Source organism: Sparus aurata, chromosome 6, assembly GCF_900880675.1.
Source record: "Sparus aurata chromosome 6, fSpaAur1.1, whole genome shotgun sequence".
Taxonomy (NCBI): Eukaryota; Metazoa; Chordata; class Actinopteri; order Spariformes; family Sparidae; genus Sparus; species Sparus aurata.
In genome coordinates this window covers 2,950,692-2,970,834 of record NC_044192.1, presented here as the reverse complement: position 1 = coordinate 2,970,834, position 20,143 = coordinate 2,950,692, and the positions used below count along the sequence as shown (strand labels likewise).

At 39.6% G+C, this 20,143-nt stretch overlaps 2 protein-coding genes across 13 annotated transcripts in view; both read left to right on the top strand.

Annotated features, from left to right (window-relative positions):
- The window catches only part of LOC115583254 (putative selection and upkeep of intraepithelial T-cells protein 1 homolog), a 108,624-nt gene extending 101,233 nt beyond the window's left edge, over positions 1 to 7,391 (top strand). For 3 of the 7 annotated variants that reach the window (XM_030419900.1, XM_030419904.1, XM_030419899.1), the window contains 3 exons: positions 5,197 to 5,346; positions 6,448 to 6,522; positions 6,656 to 7,391. In XM_030419900.1, the coding sequence (XP_030275760.1) occupies positions 5,197 to 5,346; positions 6,448 to 6,522; positions 6,656 to 6,714 (284 nt within the window). In that variant the 3' untranslated portion in view covers positions 6,715 to 7,391. Of the gene's footprint in view, positions 1 to 1,337; positions 1,671 to 2,270; positions 2,401 to 3,536; positions 3,864 to 4,720; positions 4,998 to 5,175; positions 5,347 to 6,447; positions 6,523 to 6,655 lie in introns of those variants that run through there. The other 4 variants (XR_003984323.1, XR_003984322.1, XR_003984321.1 and 1 more) reach the window with 4 other exon arrangements.
- A 1,987-nt stretch (positions 7,392 to 9,378) lies between these two features.
- LOC115583230 (butyrophilin-like protein 1) lies at positions 9,379 to 19,800 on the top strand. 6 transcript variants are annotated; one of them, XM_030419859.1, is made up of 9 exons: positions 9,379 to 9,752; positions 11,668 to 11,988; positions 13,327 to 13,362; positions 14,849 to 14,920; positions 15,728 to 15,931; positions 16,484 to 16,762; positions 16,931 to 17,080; positions 18,335 to 18,409; positions 19,117 to 19,800. In XM_030419859.1, the coding sequence occupies exons 1-9, from the start codon at positions 9,656 to 9,658 to the stop codon at positions 19,155 to 19,157; spliced, it is 1,275 nt and encodes a 424-aa protein (XP_030275719.1). In that variant the 5' UTR covers positions 9,379 to 9,655; the 3' UTR covers positions 19,158 to 19,800. The 6 variants fall into 6 exon arrangements, with proteins under 6 accessions (XP_030275719.1, XP_030275717.1, XP_030275720.1 ...); XM_030419857.1 differs by having other exon boundaries at positions 14,849 to 15,124; positions 15,653 to 15,931; XM_030419858.1 differs by lacking the exon at positions 9,379 to 9,752 and adding an exon at positions 10,344 to 10,457 and having other exon boundaries at positions 14,849 to 15,124; positions 15,653 to 15,931.
- Positions 19,801 to 20,143: the final 343 nt, after the last annotated feature.

Sequence of the window (20,143 nt, the reverse complement as noted above, 5' to 3'; positions counted from 1 at the left end):
TAAGCTCATTATGGTGTCAGTACCCGGTAATAAAGGCAGCTGAGCCGCTGCTAACCTGTTTCCGAACCATGCAGTGCATCTGCAACAACTTTAAAGTCAGCTAGCTAACATAGCATTACCACTTACTTATACTGACCAGCTAACGTTAGCTAAACAGCTTTCATGCGTTCTAAATAATAAATAAATGTAATGCCGACTTTACCGAAACTACCGTCTTGTTTTTAGATAGTGACCAAAGTTTAGTTAACTGTGCATTATTTATGTAATTAACATGGCAGAGATTAAACCGACCAAAATCACAATGGAGTTTGGTGCATGGAACAAAACACAACGTCCATCACGGATTTAATTGGCTGTAATCAAAGGATTATGTTCCAGCTGAATTTACCTCGACAGTTAACAGTTAAATGAGACGTCTTCAGCTTCTGTTCAGAGTTATTTCAGAAACATTTGAGGTCGAAACAAATCTCACCAACATGAGAGGGAGGCTGGCTCCATTTTAACCCGCACATAAGTAGCACTTACTGGGCTTAAACAAGGCATGACGGTAGTTAATATGTGGAGCTGCTGATATATGAAGGAACATCACCTGGACTTATTACCTGAGATCAATAAGTATTAACTATCTGTACACCTCCCACACAGACATGGATACACCTGTACTGAGCAGGTAACTGGACACAAAGCAGATTCCTACAGAACAGTTTACTCACCGTGTTCGTGTCCTCAGAGAAGAGCAGCTCCAAACAGAGTGACGATCAGTCAGCCATTATTTATACACATCTGACTTTTTGGAGGGAAATGCGCTAATTTCACGCGGGAAACGAGAGAGACCGCCCCTTTTGACGTGCACAACATGGATTCGTCAGAAAATCTGTGGGTTGGACTTATTTGACGTGGTTTACGTCATTACAACTAGAGAATTTACCAGTCATTCAGAGCTGTTTAGCTCAGTCGGTAAGGTTGGAGTTCTATATTACAGCAGTTGCTTTTATCCCGAGTTCGAATCCCTGCCAGAGAAACTCAACTGTATCATATTTACTGTAACTTCTCTTGTCAAAAGTTAAGATAAAAATGTATAGAATAAACACAGATAAACACATGTTAACAGGATACACAAAAAGCTACTTTTTTAAAATTGATATTTAATTTCTCTGGTCTTCATTTATTATTAATCCAAAACTAACTGAAAGTAATCAAGTTACATTACTTTAATATTGTAATCGGGTGCATTCAGGTAATTTGGACACCTCAGCTCAAGTGTTATTGATTTCTGTTCTGTACTTTTACCATAAAATTAATTAAATTAAATGTGAATGATGACTTCATTGATAGCAGCCGTCCGCAGGTTGTGGTCTGTGGTTATCACTGTTAGATTCTAACTTTTCCTGTAAGCCTCTTGGATGATTGTTACCTTGTGCAGGTGGTGAAGAGCTGCTGTTACCCAGCAGCACTTTATTCAGGACATTTAACCTCAAATATCTCAGATAACGGTTCGCCGCGTGCAGTCAGCTTCACTAACCGCCGCTAGCTAAACACAGCTGAGCTCTGAGCTAGCTGTCACCGGGACACCATGTCGGGATTTAAACTTCCACCGACAGCTCTGGAGAGTCTGTTCCTGGGTCTCTGCCTGCTGACGTCGGTTGGGAAAACACTCGGAAACGACAACGGTAAGAAATTAGCGCTTTCCCTCGTTTGAGCGGAGTGTGGAATGAATGAAATACTCGATAACAAGCGTCTCAAGTTAACCTGGACCCCGAGCAATCACTGCCACAGCTAACGGCTAACGGCTAACTAACAGCGGTTTCCACGCTGCTCTCGAGCCGCTCGGTGTGAACAAACGCCTCAGACTGTTCGTGTTTGTGAGAACATACTTTCATGACAAAGATACAAGGACGACAATATGTACTTTTGGACTTTTCATTGACAGTTGGGTTAATTTTGGACAGTCATCCTCACTGTCACTGTGCTCTGTAGCGCTCGTCTAGTGGTTTACAGACTCCGACATCTCCAGGTGGAATAGTGGTGTTAAAACCTCGTCAAAAGGAATATAATGCGGCCAAAATGTGAGACAGAACATTAAATCGTGCATGTGCGACGATTGAATTTGCCGGTGTTTTTTTCTTTTCCACACTGGCAAGTGGAAGTGGCGAATCAGAGAACCGGGAATCTGGGTGACGGACGGGTATCAGCTGCCAATGTGTGGAGAGGAGCGGATTGGGAATGGCACTGTAATTGGCTAATGTGTGGAGGGGGCGGGTTCTAAAGTTCCAAGTGCGGAAGAAGAAGGTTTCACCTCCAGCGAACAATGGCGGATTTAACTCTGGACTCTTATTTTCTCCCGATAATTTTCGTAGTGAGGGGAACCCGACATTTGCAGGTCATGCTGACACTACACAGGTAAAACATGACACATTGGTCAAACACAGTGCTAGTTTATGTCAGCAGCGTTTAGAAGGCTAGAGGCTTTTAGTCAGTGCGCTGAGGAGGCCAAATTGATATTTTAATTTAACTCGGCCTTTTTCATTGCCAAGGAAGAACCACTCTTTACCAAATATTACATACATTTAAAGTGTTTGTTAAGTTGTGGTCTGTGTACTGTGAAAGGATATGAAGGTTACTGAGCACATAGTTTGTTTACATTTCTGAACTTAGATTTGTAATTATAACTTCTGAATGTATGTTCATAAATATTGTACTGTAATAACAGTAATGGTTCTGTCTGTATACCTTATTTCTCTTATGTTGCTTCTTCAAAAGTTCACAATAAAATGTGACAGAGAATAAGTTATTTCTGCATTTATTGTCAAAGTATTTATCAGGAAGTATTTTGTATACAGTAAAAATGAGAGGAAATGTGAATATTTGCTTTGCATGTTGATTTTACAGTGTGCACCCCTAAATTCTGTGATTGTGCTCCTAAACCTTTCAGTCTGAGGTCACCGTGCTCCTGGTATAATAAGTTAGTCTGGAGCCCTGATATACATGACTTGGATCGATAAACAGGGTGATCGGAATGTTTTTCCTGGTTAGCAGACAGGGCAGAGGACCCTCTCCAAACCACAGCAGCACATCTGGGACCCTCAGGGCCGATAGGCATCATATCATTAGTGGTACAATAACGTTACGTAACTGCGCTTGCTACGTCTTTATCTCGCTGACAGCTCCCTCGTGCTCGGCTCGACACGTCATTCTGAGTTGTTGTGAATGGGAGGGGCCAAACATGCATCCACCACGTGCATTTGTTTTTCTGCTGTGTGATTGGCTGTTGGTGTGGCGTTTTCTAGATAGACAACAGACTCAAAAATTGAAAATAAATGTCATGAATTTTTCATCGTTATTGTGTAAAATTTTATCTTGAAAATGATCGAGATCATTTTACCACTCGGCCCTAAGCAGGTGTGATGGGGAGGAAAGTTATAGCCGTACATAACAGGATTACTAACTAACGTGCTTATAAACTGGAGTTTCAGAGCAAATGTTTTCACCTGACGGCTCTCTGTTGAACATCATGATTAAATATCCTTTTTTTTCAGGTTCAGGTGTCAGAGTGGTCGTGGATGAAGACAGTGATGCTGTTTTAAACTGTTCGCTCAGCGGCAATGAGGACATCACAGAAAAACTGTTTGACTGGAAGTAAGATGGTCAGAAGGACGTGTTCATGTATGATTCAGGCAAAAACAAGGCCAACAGAGGTCAAGATCTGCAGTTCAAAGGTCGAGTCTCACATTTTCAAGATCAACTGATGAACGGCAACGCCTCCATAAAGATTCAGAATGTGAAGATGGCAGACAGCGGGAACTACAGCTGTGATTTTCCACGTCTTCAGCCGAGTCAAACCTTCAACATTGAGCTTGTTGTCGGTGAGTATTTTCATTAAACAGATTTGACGAGATCTCCAGCTGTTGTTGTAGGTTTGACCATCTATTCTTCTGAGTCCTTTTAGTCTCCTGTTACAATCAGTTACACCTGTTGACACCTGATAATCTCTTATAGTTGTCATGTTGTCTACATCTACAAAATTTCTCACTTAAAGATACATTTGAAAACTTTTTCCGCTGAAACTACAACATGATGTTGTTTTATGGTATTTAATGGGAAATATAGAATGACACCAGCCTTATCTTTAGGGGTTGGTGATTGGTCCTTTTTTGTCTCAATGCTGGGATGCTCTGTACATTATTACACCAGACGTAGCTGATCAGTTTCTCTGTTTGCACCGTTAAAACACAATATTGCATCAAAAGTTATTATATGAATGAAAAAGCAGAAAGAAAAACAGATCAGCCATGTTTGCTCACTAGACTTGTTTGAATGTGTATATGTAAACATATTGTTGTCTGATTCAAAATAATAAATAAATGTCTTAAATGTAATAATAGTTTGTATAAAATGTCTTTTTGTATCTTTGAATTACAAATTGCTAATATTTTAAATACATATTCATATGCCAGGGTTCTTATTTTGATTTGCTTAGCATTTTTTGTAATTAAATTTATATTTAAAGGCCTAAACAGAGTCAGATTGTCTGATGTCAACAGAGAAGGTTTTTCAGAGGAAAGAAGATCGATAGGAATAAAAACTTCAGCCAGTTGACAGGAGGTTGGACGGGTTTGAAGGGATGAGCTAATTTGCAATACAACCAAAGCCAGTGAAGGTAGAAACACAAACACATGCAATTATTACATTTCAATTTTTTTATTTTTTGTTATGTTCACAGGTGCATCAAAGCCCTTCATCACCATAATACAATCAAGCAAAGGATCGGTTGCTGCTGCAGTGTGAAGTTGAAGGAGCGTCTCAAGAACCTAAAGTGGAGTGGCAGGACAGCTCTGGAAACATCCTTCCTGCTGAGGAGCCTCAGGTCTCAGAGAGAGGAGGTCGTTACTACGTTACCATCAAGACCACTGTGACCAAGACAGGACACTACTGCTGTGTGGTCACTCAGGAGGAAATTAGCCATCAGACTAGTGCTGAGACCTTCGTGTTTATCAGTGGTGAGATTTCTGTCTTGATGTTTTACTCACAAATTGCTTTAATTGTTTATCTGTCATTAGTTTACAGTGTTTTAGACACCTTTAAATGTTGGTCTGTGGAGTCTGTGTTCAGTGTGATGTACTGTGATGTACTTGATATGCAGTAACATTTTGAGTTTTACTTTGTGATGTGTTTCAGTGAACCCATCCAGTGTTTCAGAGAAAGTCTGTGAGGACTGCTCCACCAAAGAGGCCTTTGGATGGCTGGCTGTTGCATTTGTTTTAGGAGCTGCTGTTCCTGCTGTAGTTCTTGCTGCAGTACCGTTTGGGCTTAGAGCCACAAAGCGCATCACAGTCTGCTTTAATCGAGGTAAGTTCATGTTATGTATTTTATCAACATATATCAACACAGGAGGTTTGCCAGGATAATATTTATAAGTTCCTTATTTCTTTGGTCCATCTGAAAACAAACCTGGGGAAAAAGTTTTAGTTTTTTATTTCTGCTGATTTTTTTTTCCTCCAACTTGGCTTTGCACATGCGTGAAGAACATTTTTTTCCAGGATCTTTGTTCCTCTCTGTTTTGCCACATGACTATTGTTTTTTCTCCTAAAAATCTTTTCCTCCATGTTTTCACATTACAGACATTCAATGATTTTGGCAGAACTATTTTTTCCAGCTGATTTGAAGTCATGAAATCAGGAGAGAAACCAATTTAGATCAGACTCAGAAAATGGATCACCAGAAAATAAAGAATCTTCACTGGCCCCTCAGTTTTCCATATAGTTCACCCCAAATTGAAGAAACATATTTCTTTACCTACCTTTAGTGTTTGTTATTCACCTCGATAGTTTTGGTGTTAGTCGCAAAGTTTGCGTTACAGAAATCATGAGCTGGTTAATTAAGATAATCAACAGCTAATCTCTTGTCCATGAGTAGACGCACGCTTTCTTCTGCCTGGTGATATGTAAAGAAAATAGTTCCTACATGAACATGAGACAGCAGCTCAGAGGAAAAAAATAAATAAACATTTTGGGTGAACTGTCTCTTTCAGCCTATTTATCATTTAGCTGGCTGCAGGAAAGGATGTAAAACAAAATACGCTCAACTAGCTTTCCAAATCTGCAGGTGTGATGCTCCTGTTGTGTGTTGTCAGCCTGAATAACAGCAATAAAAAATGCAAACAGACTTTTGAAACATCACACAGAATCTTTTGTTGGCCTCCACAATCATTTCTATGTAATATAAAAGTTGTTCCTCACAACATTGTGGCAGCTGTGGAGTTTTCTCTGCATGTTTCTCCTTCATTTAACAGCTGTAGTCAAATGTATACTGCCCTCATGTGGAAAAGAATATGACCAACACATTTAACCGGTGCCTGGTAATAACACACACCTTTTAGATGATAATAGCATAAATGAAATCATGACCTGTCGCTTGTCCTTAACAAGCTTTTGTGTCTATGACTCTCAGGTGCAGCTCCAGAACCAACTTCCACCTCTGATGATCTAACAAAGGACTCACCACTGCTGCAGGATGAAGTTACAGGTGATTATCCAAAATGTTCTGAGTGGCAGGACAGTTCTTGAAACATCCTGCTACAGAAACACAGGTCTCAGATGTAATCTATACTTTATGTATGTTATTTATTTAATGTAGACTTTTCTTTTGTTCTCTGCAGGTGAACATCAGAATGAAAACAGTTCATGTAAAGTTCCTGCAGAGATAGAGATTGTTTGACAGCTTTCTGTTGTAAAGGTGTGTGTGTGTGTGTGTGTGTGTGTGTGTGTGTGTGTGCATAATTTTATTTAAAACAATAGGTTACGAAGCTCTGGGCAAAATATCAACAAGACTCAGCTCAGAGATACGAAATTCCTTTTGTTGTAAGTGAAGTCAGAGTTATCAGCATTTATCTGTGGTACCTTGTTACACTGAATTTGCATTGTGATGTTGTCATCGAGGTCAGATTGATGACAGAGAGATTTTATATAAGCTAAAAAGAAGGGAAAAATAATTATTTATTTGTTCTGCTTTGTTTGTCAAAGCACTTTGTAAACCTTGTTTTTAAAAGTGCTATATAAATAAAGTTATTATTATTATTATTATTATTGTTTTAAAAAAACAAGAATTACACTTGGTACAGTTTCTGCATCTGTATAGCATAATGTCCTCTGCTTCTGTCAACTTCTGTCCGCTTCTGACTGCACAGTGTTACACCAATAATGATAATAATGATAATAGTAATAATAATAATAATAATAATAATAATGATAATGCCTCATTATTATTATTATTATTATTATTATTATTATTATTAGCATCATCATGTTCAGATTGTGTTTCAACTGTTGTCCCCAACTCAACTGTGTCACTGCATGTTTCCATTTTTAACTAAATAAAGGTGATTTTCTGCCTGATGCGAGTCTGATATATTCTGTTCTAATCTGCCGTCAGTGTCACAGGTGGATTGTTGTGTTTTATCAGATCAACAGTAACATTTAATGACATTCTGATATACGAGCCTCCTCGAGTTACATCGTAGCTGATGGTTAGGGGAGACTGGGGTAAGATGAGCCACTTTTCATATTTAGGATCACTACATCAAGGCAATCATTGTTTTGTCACTAACTAATATATCTGCATATATTTCAGGATGTTGTGCATCCCTTCAAACAAACAGAATGAGTGCAAACATAACTGTTTCCATGATATAGCATGTCCAAAAAAAGTGGTCTTGTGGCTCAACTTACCCCATGTTTGGGGTAAGTTGAGCCGTATCCCTACTTCCCCCCACCCTCCTCCCCACCTTCACCCTCCCTAAATAACTGTCACTTCGTCACATTCATGTGTATTTTTATCCATGATACACAATTGAACATTATTATTGCATATTACTGCCAAACAACTGTTTTGTAAAAAAAAATAAAAAACATTTCAGTATGAGAATACCTTAAAGTGCGCTTGGGAAGAGAACACGACTGTTTCTGGAAAGAAAACACTAGAACTGAATTCTTGGTCCAGAATCATTGTTTCTTGGTGTCCTTGCTGACAGTAAGGTTGGTTATGGACTAGTAACACATTTGAACAATCTGAACTGAAACTCTCGTCATCCTTCCTTCCTTCCTTCCTTCCTCTATCCATCCTCTCTTCTCCATCTTTGTTAAACTCCTCCCTCCATCTCTCCCTCGATCCATCCATCTCCCACCTCTGCTGGGTGGCTCAACTATGACCTCATGTTGTAGCTCATAGATACCACAGCTGATGTATAAAACAAATTTAAAATGATCTATTTTGGTCGAAACACAATTCTCATGAAACTTATGATAGACTAAATTCACTTTCAAGAGTGAAAAATGTTTTATTTGGAAATAAATGTTGAACCACTTTACCCATGTGGTGCTTACCTTCACAGACTCCATGAAATGATGCCTTCCTCCTAAATATTTGGTCACATGATCAATGTTTTTCACCGTTTCCCAGCAACAAGGGGTGGCTCAACTTACCCCAGTCTCCGCTATATCAGTTGCAGCGGTTATGGTTATTTTTGTGTTTTCTTTCTGTTTTATGATCAAGGTGTCGCTCTAACACATCAGTTGTCAGTTACCATGTGGCTCCAGTGCAACTGTTGCAGGACAGCTGACTTTATCTTTTCAGTCATTATACACACGATCAGAGGAAAGTTTGAGTCCCTGCAGCTTTTATTCAAACACTCTGCTGTCCGCTGTGAAAACTAAACTCTGATTTTGAATGATTTACATGTAACAGAGTATTTTAACACTGATCTAAAGGTGAAATGAAAGCCGGCTGAATCACAGCAGAGTCAATAAAACATTACAGTTTAATGTTCGTCATTAATCATGAATCCACAACACAGCAGTTTGTTTAGTGAGTAGGAAAAAAAAGAACGTGAGTATTTACATCTACTGTCCTACACATACACAGTTTACACCCATGCTAACACAATAGAGACTTTTATATACAAGAAATACACGTGTTACAATACACATATACAATACGTCTTCATCAAAATGTAATAGATTGTTGCATCTTTGTGGATCACCTCAAAGGGTTAGGAATCCATCCATCATAGTTTGGCAAAATAGGGGCCCCCAAACAGCATCTTGCATAGGGCCCCCAAAAAGACAGAAACGGCCCTGATTAATGTCTTTTATGTTTGTTGTAGTTTTCATGTGTCATCTGAGACAGAGAGAGCAAATACACCTTGAAAAGACATCTGTATGAATCGTAGCTATTATTTAATTGGTCTGTAACAACTAAAGTAATCTTTGGCATTCGAAACTGTGCTGGAATACATTTTTACAGGGAGTATGGAAGGTTGGCAGGTCGGAGTTATGGCTCCCTGGGGAGTAGTTCACTGTAACACCACCCCTCCCCCATTGTCCTCCATCACTGTCCTCCCGCAGCTGCACTTCATTGATAGCAGCCGTACGCAGGTTGTGGTCTCGTTTCATCACTGTTAGATTCTGACTTTTCCTGTAAGCCTCTTGGATGAGTGTTACCTTGTGCCAGTGTTGAAGAGCTGCTGTTACCCAGCAGCACTTTATTCAGGACATTTAACCTCAGATATCTCAGTTAACGGTTCGCCGCGTGAAGTCAGCTTCACTAACCGCCGCTAGCTAAACACAGCTGAGCTCTGAGCTAGCTGTAACACCGGGACAACATGTCGGGATTTAAACTTCCACCGACAGCTCTGGAGAGTCTGTTCCTGGGTCTCTGCCTGCTGACGTCGGTTGGGAAAACACTCGGAAACGACAACGGTAAGAAATTAGCGCTTTACCTCGATTGAGCGAAGTGTGGAATGAATGAAATACTCGATAACAAGCGTCACAAGTTAACCTGGACCCCGAGCAATCACTGCCACAGCTAACGGCTAACGGCTAACTAACAGCGGTTTCTACGCTGCTGTCGAGCCGCTCGGTGTGAACAAACGCCCCAGACTGTTCGTGTTTATGAGAACATACTTTCATGACAAAGATACAAGGACGACATTATGTACTTTTGGACTATTCATTGACAGTTAGGTTTATTTTGGACAGTCATCCTCATTGTCACGGTGTGCTCTGTAGCGCTCGTCTAGTGGTTTACAGACTCCGACATCTCCGGGTGGAATAGTGGTGTTAAAATCTTGTCAAAAGGACTATAATGCGGCCAGAATTTGAGACAGAACATAAAGTCGTGCATGTGCGACGATTGAATTTGCCGGTGATTTTTTTTCTTTTCCACACTGGCAAGTGGAAGTGGCGAATCAGAGAACCTGGAATCTGGGTGACGGGTGTCAGCAGCCAATGTGTGGAGAGGAGCGGATTGGGAATGGAGCTGTAATTGGCTAATGTGTGGAGGGGGGCGGGTCCTAATCACCGCCAGCGAACAATGGCGGAACGAATTCTAGAATCTTCTTTTCTGCGGATAATCTTAGTAGTGAGGAGAACTCGACATTCGCAGGTCATGCTGACACTACACAGGTAAAACATGACACATTGGTCAAACACAGTGCTAGTTAATGGCATTAAATATACCGTGATCTGTACTCCAGTGAAAATACAACTCCACTTTCGAAGGCTGTTGAACAATGCGCTGCTGAGAAGGCCGAATTGATATTTTTAATTTAACACGGCCTTTTTCATTGCCATGGAAGAACCACCCTTTACCAAATATTACATACATTTAAAGTGTTTGTTAAGTTGTGGTCTGTGTACTGTGAAGGGATATGAAGGTTACTGAGCACATAATTAGTTTACATTCATGAACATAGCTTTGCATTTTTGATTTCTGAATGTATGTTCATTAATATCGTACTGTAATAACAGTAATGGTTCTGCCTGTATACCTTATTTCTCTTATGTTGCTTCTTCAAAAGTTCACAATAAAATGTGACAGAGAATTTAAAACAAGACATAGTAATGTTTGCTTTTATTATCAAAGTATTTATCGCTAATACAGTAAAAATGAGAGGAAAAGTGAATATTGTTGTTGATTTTACAGTGTGCACCCCGAAATTCTGTGATTGTGCTCGTAAACCTTTTAGTCTGAGGTCACCGTGCTCCTGGTATAATAAGTTAGTCTGGAGCCCTGATATACATGACTTGGATCGATAAACAGGGTGAAAGGAATGTTTTTCCTGGTTAGCAGACAGGGCAGAGGACCCTCTCCAAACCACACCAGCACATCTGGGACCCTCAGGGCCGATAGGCATCATATCTTTAGTGGTACAATAACGTTACGTCACTGCGCTTGTTACGTCTTTATCTCGCTTCAATTTCTTTCTTCGACGTTGACAACTCCCTCGTGCTCGGCTCGACACGTCATTCTGACTTGTTGTGAGTGGGAGGGGCCAAACACGTGCACCCACCACGTGCATTTGTTTCTCTGCTGTGTGATTGGCTGTTGGTATGGCGTTTTCTATACAGACAACGGACTCAAAAAAAGAAAGAACTTCATTGAAAATAAACGTCATGAATTTTTCATCGGTATTGTGTAAAATTTTATCTTGCAAATGATCAAGATCGTTTTACCACTCGGCCCTAAGCAGGTGTGATGGGGAGAAAAGTTTATAGCCGTACATGACTGGATTACTAACTAACATGCTTATAAACTGGAGTTTCACAGCAAATGTTTTCACCTGACGGCTCTCTGTTGAACATCATGATTAAATATCCTTTTTTCCATGTCCAGGTGTCAGAGTGGTCGTGGAAGAAGACAGTGATGCTGTTTTACCCTGTTCCCTCAGCACCAAGGAAGACATCACAGGAATGCTCTTTGACTGGAAGAAAGATGGTCAGAAGGAGGTGTTCATGTATGATTCAGGCAAAAACAACGCCAACAGAGGTCAAAATCTGCAGTTCAAAGGTCGAGTCTCACATTTTCAGGATCAACTGATGAACGGCAACGCCTCCATAAAGATCCAGAATGTGAACATGGCCGACAGCGGGATCTACAGATGCATTTTTCCACATCTTCAGCCGAGAAAAACCTTCAACATTGAGCTTGTTGTCGGTGAGTATTTTCATTAAACAGATTTGACGAGATCTCCAGCTGTTGTTGGAGGTTTAACTGTCTATTCTTCTGAGTCCTTTTAGTCTCCTGTTACAATCAGTTACACCTGTTGACACCTGATAATCTCTTATAGTTGTCATGTTGTCTACATCTACAAAATGTTTTAACTTAAAGATACATTTGAAAGCTTTTTCAGCTGATACTACAACATGATGTTGTTTTATGGTATTTGATGGGAAATATAGAATGACACCAGCCTTATCTTTAGGGGTTGGTGATTGGTCCTTTTTTGTCTCAATGCTGGGATGCTCTGTACATTATTACACCAGACGTAGCTGATCAGTTCCTCTGTTTGCACCATTAAAACACAATATAGCATCAAAAGTTATTATATGAATGAAAAAGTAGAAAGAAAAACAGATCAGCCATGTTTGCTCATTAGACTTGTTTGAATGTGTATATGTAAACATATTGTTGTCTGATTGATTTTTCTTCTTCCTTTCCTGATAAGCAGCTCCAATCAATAACCTGCAAGTTTTCCTGCCTGCCTACAAGATCTTCTCTGTCTCTGCTTGGTGGAGGAGCTGCAGCTCTTCTTCTGCTTACTAACCATTCTGCCTGCAATCTCAGCTCAGGTGTTTAATACAGTTGCTGCTGCTCCTGCACGTTCCAACCACTCCTGCTTTCTCTTGTAAACAGACATCAGTTCAGTATCACCACATAATTTAGATATAATGAATGTTTTTATTTACCACAAAATTCTGCAAAGCTGATTTTATATGCTGCAGTGTTTACATGCATGTTTGTAACTGCATGTTTTTAGTTCTTCTTCTCTGTTTTACATGCTGCCAGCAGCAAGACTCTGGTAGGTCACCTGTATATGAAACACTGTGAATTTGTTGCATTCTCAGGCACAGTGACCAACTCATAGAAATACTGCTGCATAGTGTGACAAGAGCTTTTTTTTTACCTTTGTACAGAGCCATGCTAACTGTTTCCCCTGCTTACAGTCTTCATGCTAAGCTAAGCTAACCACCACTAACTGCTGCTTGTGGTTTCAATCTTTTAACTCTGCAACATGGTTAAAAAAGGAAATGTGAAACTGATGAGTGGAGTGCTGCCTGATTACTTCTTCCTGCTTAGTTCAACCAGACAGATTCTGACACATCTTGTCATCCATTTAATTAGTAGATGATAGTTTAAGAATGCAGCTCCCTCATTAGATATGTGGCCTTTGTTGTGTGAATTAGCGCCTCTGCAATCCAGTAATGACTTAAGGCAAGTTCATAATATCGCCTGTTCATGTCACAAAAACTAATCTTCTTATTTGTCTTTCAGAACGGAACTTGAAGGACCGATCAGGAGAAATCCCAGGTGAGTGATGATGTCACTGATCTGTACCTGTAAGGTGTGCTACAGCTCTCTGTGCCTCAGTAACATTCAAAGGTTCTGATGCAGTAACTCCATGTAGACGTGTTGTTCTCACAGTGCAGCAGGTTGACATGAGCAGAGGAACCAACCAACATCATGTCAGCTGATCACTTCATGGAATCAGCTTTGATTTGCTTCTTAAAACCATAAAAGTCTCCACAGTTATTTTATTTGATGTAACACTGAAGTATTTTTACCCTGGTATCTTTAAAGACAGAAGGATTAATAGGTGATGAGTCCTGATTATGATGATGTTACTGATCTCTACATCTGCAGTGTTTATCAGCTGTTCAGACACCAACACAACGTTCACTCTGGTCTACTTGATATTTTTCTGTCCAGCTTCTACAGAGTTCTTTACTGGTACATCTCCAAATTAATGTCCTTTTAACATCTAACTGTAAATACCCTGAAACTCTGTTGTTTCCTTAGAGGCAGCTGCACTGAAACTGTCTGCAGCAACATTTTGACTGATCCTCTGAAGCTAACGTAATGTAAAGACCTTAAGACACTTTTTGCACACAGTAGACAGTTTGACGGGAGTGCTGTCCTTTATTTTTCTTTCATTTATTCACTACAAGAGGGATTCGACATCCCTTACTGAAATCTTTATATGTCAGTTGAGCGTGTTATTTTTCTTAAGCCAGTAAACATCAGAGGCCACTTATTTATACAGCCTACAGAACTATTAATGTTCTTCACTTTGCTGCTGTAACTGCACAGCTTTGTCCGGTGGCATTAATGTGTCTTATCTGCCTTTTAACAAATGACTCTGAGTCACGATCCAAAAGACCATCAGCCTTTTATGACAAAAAGTCATTAACCGTATTTAAAATAAGAAATTAACGCTGAAAGATGCTTTTCCTCTGTTGAGATTTTATGATTCTGTGAAATTGTGATCAAAGTTAAGATGTGATTCATAATTGAATTGAGCTTATTTAAGAACTGGCTCACCAAAATCAAAACCACATTTGGGGTAATAAAAGTCTAAAATATAATAATATCTGTTTGTATAAAACGTCTTTTTTTAATCTTTGAATTACAAATTGCTTCATTTTTGAATACATATTCATATGCCAGGGTTCTTACTTTGATTTGCTTAGCATTTTTTGTAATTAAGAATAAGATCCTTATGGATGTATTGTGTCCATCTCTCAATAAGTCAACATTGATCCATAAGGGAGACGACAAAGGGGCGCAAAGTTTATATTTAAAGGCCTCAACAGAGTCAGATTGTCTGACGTCAACAGAGAAGGTTTTTCAGAGGAAATAAGATCGATAGGAATAAAAACTTCAGCCAGTTGACAGGAGGTTGGACGGGTTTGAAGGGATGAGCTAATTTGCAATACAACCAAAGCCAGTGAAGGTAGAAACACAAACACATGCAATTATTACATTTCAATTTTTTTATTTTTTGTTATGTTCACAGGTGCATCAAAGCCCTTCATCACCACACCCAATCAAACAAAGGATCAGTTGCTGCTGCAGTGTGAAGTTGAAGGAGCATCTCAAGAACCTAAAGTGGAGTGGCAGGACAGCTCTGGAAACATCCTTCCTGCTGAGGAGCCTCAGGTCTCAGAGAGAGGAGGTCGTTACTACGTTACCATCAACACCACTGTGACCAAGACTGACCGCTACCGCTGTGTGGTCACTCAGAAGGAAATTAGCCATCAGACTAGTGCTGAGACCTTCGTGTTTATCAGTGGTGAGATTTCTGTCTTTGTGGTTTAATCATAAATTAATTGTAATACTTCGTAGGTTATTAGTTTGTATCTTTAATTGTTCATATGTGTAGCTATGACCAGTGTGCTGTAAATATTATGCACAAGCCACCCACACTGCAGTGGACTTCACTTCAACACTTTTATATATTAGTGCAAGTAAAACCAGAAAACCAGTTAGTAGTTATGAGGCAAGTCCTGCTGGACTACTAACTGGTTTGCTGACCATTGTATTACTTTGCTTGATTGGCCAGCCAACTCCCCTGACCTGAACCCTTTAGAGAATCTGTGAGGTTTGTCAAGAGGAAAATGAGAGATTCAATAATACAAACAAAACACTTTTGAAATGACTTTCCAGAAAATATCAACTTTTCTATGGTATTCTCTTTTTTAAGATGTTTTATGTGAAAAAAATAAAATGATTTACTCTACTTAATTTGAGGGCTGCAACTAATGTTTTTATTTCATTTCTAGCTGACCTTAATGAGCTGTTGTTTATATGATGTTCACAGGTGCATCTCCAGAGCCGTACATCACCACACTTAATGAAACAAAGGACTGGTCTTTGCTGCAGTGTAAAGTTCGAGGAGCGTCTCAAGAACCTAAAGTGGAGTGGCAGGACAGCTCTGGAAACATCCTTCCTGCTGAGGAGCCTCAGGTCTCAGAGAGAGGAGGTCGTTACTACGTTACCATCAACACCACTGTGACCAAGACAGGACGCTACCGCTGTGTGGTCACTCAGAAGGAAATTAACCATCAGAGTAGAGCTGAAACCTTCGTGTTTATCAGTGGTGAGATTTCTGTCTTTGTGGTTTAATCATAAAATAATTGTAATACTTCATACGTTATTAGTTTTTATCTTAAATTGTTCATATGTGTAGCTTTTCCATGATATTCCATTTATTTAGATGTTCCTGTCAGTTCTCTTATATGCTGCTGCTTCTTTACAGGCTTTTGCACTGAAACTCTCACCAGCAGTATTTTGAATGATCACTTAAAGCTGTTTTGGCTCCTGAGCTTTAGATACTGTTGTGTTTGCTCAGTCTGATCCAGGACGGTGTGTTTTAAATGAAGCTATTGTGTCTAAAGTTTGGAATATAACACACTCTGGGGCACACATTGCAGATGTAGAAATCAGTGACATCATCATCGCATCAGATTTCTCCACTGGTTTTTCTTTTACTAGTAGTGACAAGAAACTTTTTCTGTGATTCTTATTTGAATTTAACGTTTTATAAGAAAAAAATTATTTCGTTTCTCTACTTAACTTGAGGGCTGCAGCTAATGTTTTTATTTCATTTCTAGCTGATCTTAATAAGCTGTTGTTTATATGATGTTCACAGGTGCATCTCCAGAGCCGTACATCACCACACCTGATGCCACAAAGGACTGGTCTCTGCTGCAGTGTGAAGTTAAAGGAGCTTCTCCAGAACCTAAAGTGGAGTGGCAGGACAGCTCTGGAAACATCCTTCCTGCTGAGGAGCCTCAGGTCTCAGAGAGAGGAGGTCGTTACTACGTTACCATCAAGACCAATGTGACCAAGACAGGACGCTACCGCTGTGTGGTCACTCAGGAGGGAATTAGCCATCAGACTAGTGCTGAGACCTTCGTGTTTATCAATGGTGAGATTTCAGTCTTGATGTTTTACTCACAAATTACTTTAATTGTTTATCTGTCATTAGTTTACAGTGTTTTAGACACCTTTAAATGTCGGTCTGTGGAGTCTGTGTTCAGTGTGATGTACTTGATATGCAGTAACATTTTGAGTTTTACTTTGTGATGTGTTTCAGTGAACTCATCCAGTGTTTCAGAGAAAGTCTGTGAGGACTGCTCCTCGGCTGTTGCATTTGTTTTAGGCGCTGCAGTTCTTGCTGTAGTTGTTGCTGCAGTACCTTTTGGGCTTAGAGCCACAAATTGCATCACAGTCAGCTTTAATCAAGGTAAGTTCATGTTATGTATTGGATCAACATATATCAACACAGGAGGTTTGCCAGGATAATATTCATAAGTTCCTTGTTTCTTTGCTCCATCTGAGAACAAACCAGGGGAAAAAGTTTTAGTTAAAAGAACACGTGGAGCTGAGCTCTCCCTCAACAGTTGTGTGCTCCCCCTGCTGGAGCCACATGGAAACTACTGCTGATGATGTCATGAAGATCCTCGTATATCAGAATGATAATATCAAGTGTTACTGCTTGAGAATCTTCACTGGCCCCACAGTTTTCCATACAGTCCACCCCAAATCAAAAAGACATATTTCTTTACCTACCTTTAGTGTTTGTTATTCACCTTGATAGTTTTGGTGTTAGTTACAGAGTTTGCGTTACAGAAATCGTGAGCTGGTTAATTAAGATAATCAACAGCTAATCTCTTGTCCATGAGTAGACACACGCTTTCTTCTGCCTGGTGATATGTAAAGAAAATAGTTCCTACAGGAACATGAACGAAGTCTGTGGATTATCTTGAGTCACAGACTCACTCCAAAAATATCTAAACAGCTCAGAGGAAAAAAAAATCAACATTTAGCTGGCTGCAGGAATGAATGTAAAACATAATGTTCAACTAGTTTTCCAAACTGTCGGTGTGATGCTCCTGATGTGTGTTTAAAGGAACAGTTCAACACTCTGAGATCAGTATTATCTTTCTTTAAAAGAGAGACAAAACGCTGATGTCTGTTAAAGAGCTTCACTGCTGGAGGGATGGCCCTCAGTAGGAAAATGAAAATAACTTTTATAATTGGTGCTACACTTCTGCTTAAAAGGTAGAAAGCCTGGCTGACACACTGGTCCCAGGTTAAGATGATAAAGAGTATTACATATTAGTGAATTTTAAAAAATATGCAAAATATTGTGTTCAAGGAGATAAATGCAAAAACTAGTGCTTATTAAAATAACAGTAGAAGTAAAAGATCCATTAAATGCAATCAGACTTTTGAAACATCACACAGAATCTTTTGTTGGCCTCCACAATCTATGTAATATAAAAGTAGTTCCTCACAACATTGTGGAGTTTTCTCTGCATGTTTCTCCTTCATTTAACAGCTGTAGTCAAGCTTATACTGCCCTCATGTGGAAAAGAATATGACCCACACATTTATCCATTGCCTGGTAATCACATATATTTCAGATGATAATCGCATACATGAAATCATGACCTGTCGCTCGTCCTTAACAAGCTTTTGTGTCTATGACTCACAGGTGCAGCTCCAGATCCAACTACCACCTCTAATGATCCAACAAAGGACATACCACTGCTGCAGGTTCGAGTTACAGGTGATTATCCAAAATGTTCTGAGTGGCAGGACAGTTCTGGAAACATCCTGCTACAGAACCACAGGTCTCAACTGTAATTTATAATTTATGTACTGTATGTTATAGGGCTGGGCGATAAAACAGTAACGATATCCGTTGCGATAGACCAATCGATCAATATCAATAGAAAATACTTCCGATAGAGAGTTCGATAATTTCAGTGAACTCTGTTGGAAACAGGTGATCTGCGAGCGGCGAAACACAGTGCGAGGCCCAGTTGCTGGACGAAAGGTTTATGCACGCAACTCTGTTTACTTTCGATCAAAACAAAACTTCTGACACAGACCGTAGAACCTCCGTACCCCTACACATTAGCGCAGCGGCCCGGTTGCGCTAATGCGTAGGGATACAGAGGTTCTACGGTTGAGAAAATGTAGGGCCAAAAGTGCCAACAGACCAACTTTAGATATGTACTTTATATAACCCCACTTCAAAAAACCCGAACTATCCCATTAACATGATTCTGATTCTGAAATCTCACCTGTAGTCACCATTAAAGGGTTATTTGTCAAAATGTTCTTATTTCAAATGGGTAAATAAGAAAATCAAAAATTATCGATATCGACTGATAAGAAACACTTATATCGTGATACATTTTTCAGCCATATCGCCCAGCCTAAGTATGTTATTACTTTATTTAATGTTGACTTTTCTTTTGTTTTCTGCAGGTGACCATCAAGATCAAAATGGTTCATCTAATGCTCCATAGACGCCACTCGCTTGACAGCTTTATCTGTTGTAAAGGTGTGTGTGTGTGTGTGTGTGTGTGTTGGGGGGGGGGGGGGGGTGAATAGTTCTATATGCTGGTTGCTGTGAGGACAACCAGCAGTGCAGTGAGCCAGGAGGAGCTGAGGCAGACCTGAGCCTGAGGCATTGCCTTCATTTTAAAGTGAATAGTTTTATATAACTTTATTGTTTGCTGAATTTGTACATATGTTTTTGAAACGTACAATTTATATTTGCATTCTAAGTTATAAAAATGGCTCGTTAAACATGTTTGTGGTTTTCCAGTAAGAAATCAAACTTGACCCTACTCGGACTTTAAGTCCAACGTATTAATACTAGGGCCGGGACTCGATTAAAAAAATTAATTGAATTAATCAGAGGCTTTGTAATTAATTAATCGAAATGAATCGCATTTTAATCGCATATAAATATTTGACCTGAGAACAGTGAGAAGCAATTTTTTCACATGGATTTTACTATACCCGGGTCCGCTGCAGAGCCTCGGTACATGGGATGCGCGCTCTTCCCACTGAGCTAAACGCTGCTCCGACCAGTACAATTTTTGCCATAAAGTGCAGCAATAGCATGCTCTTATCTACGCTGCCATCCGTCCGCTTTTGAAAACATTTCCCATCCACGGGGCCAACCAAAGCAGTCTCATCTGCTTCTTCGTTCATTGTTGTTGTCTGAAGTCATGAACGTTAGTTGGTGCTCCAGTATAATCGGTACCCCTGAAACTCTTCCAGTGAGAAACGTTCCGCGGTGCAAAAATAAGTGCGATTAAAATGCGTTAATTTTTTTAACGCGTTAATTTTTGTGTAATTAATTAATCGTAATTAACGCGTTAAAGTCCCGGCCCTAATTAATACAGTTTGTCAAAATTAAACAATAACTGTAAAGTCACACATGAGGTTTCCTGAATGAAAAATGACACCAAACAAGACAAGGTAAAGGGTTGTTAAGGTGAAT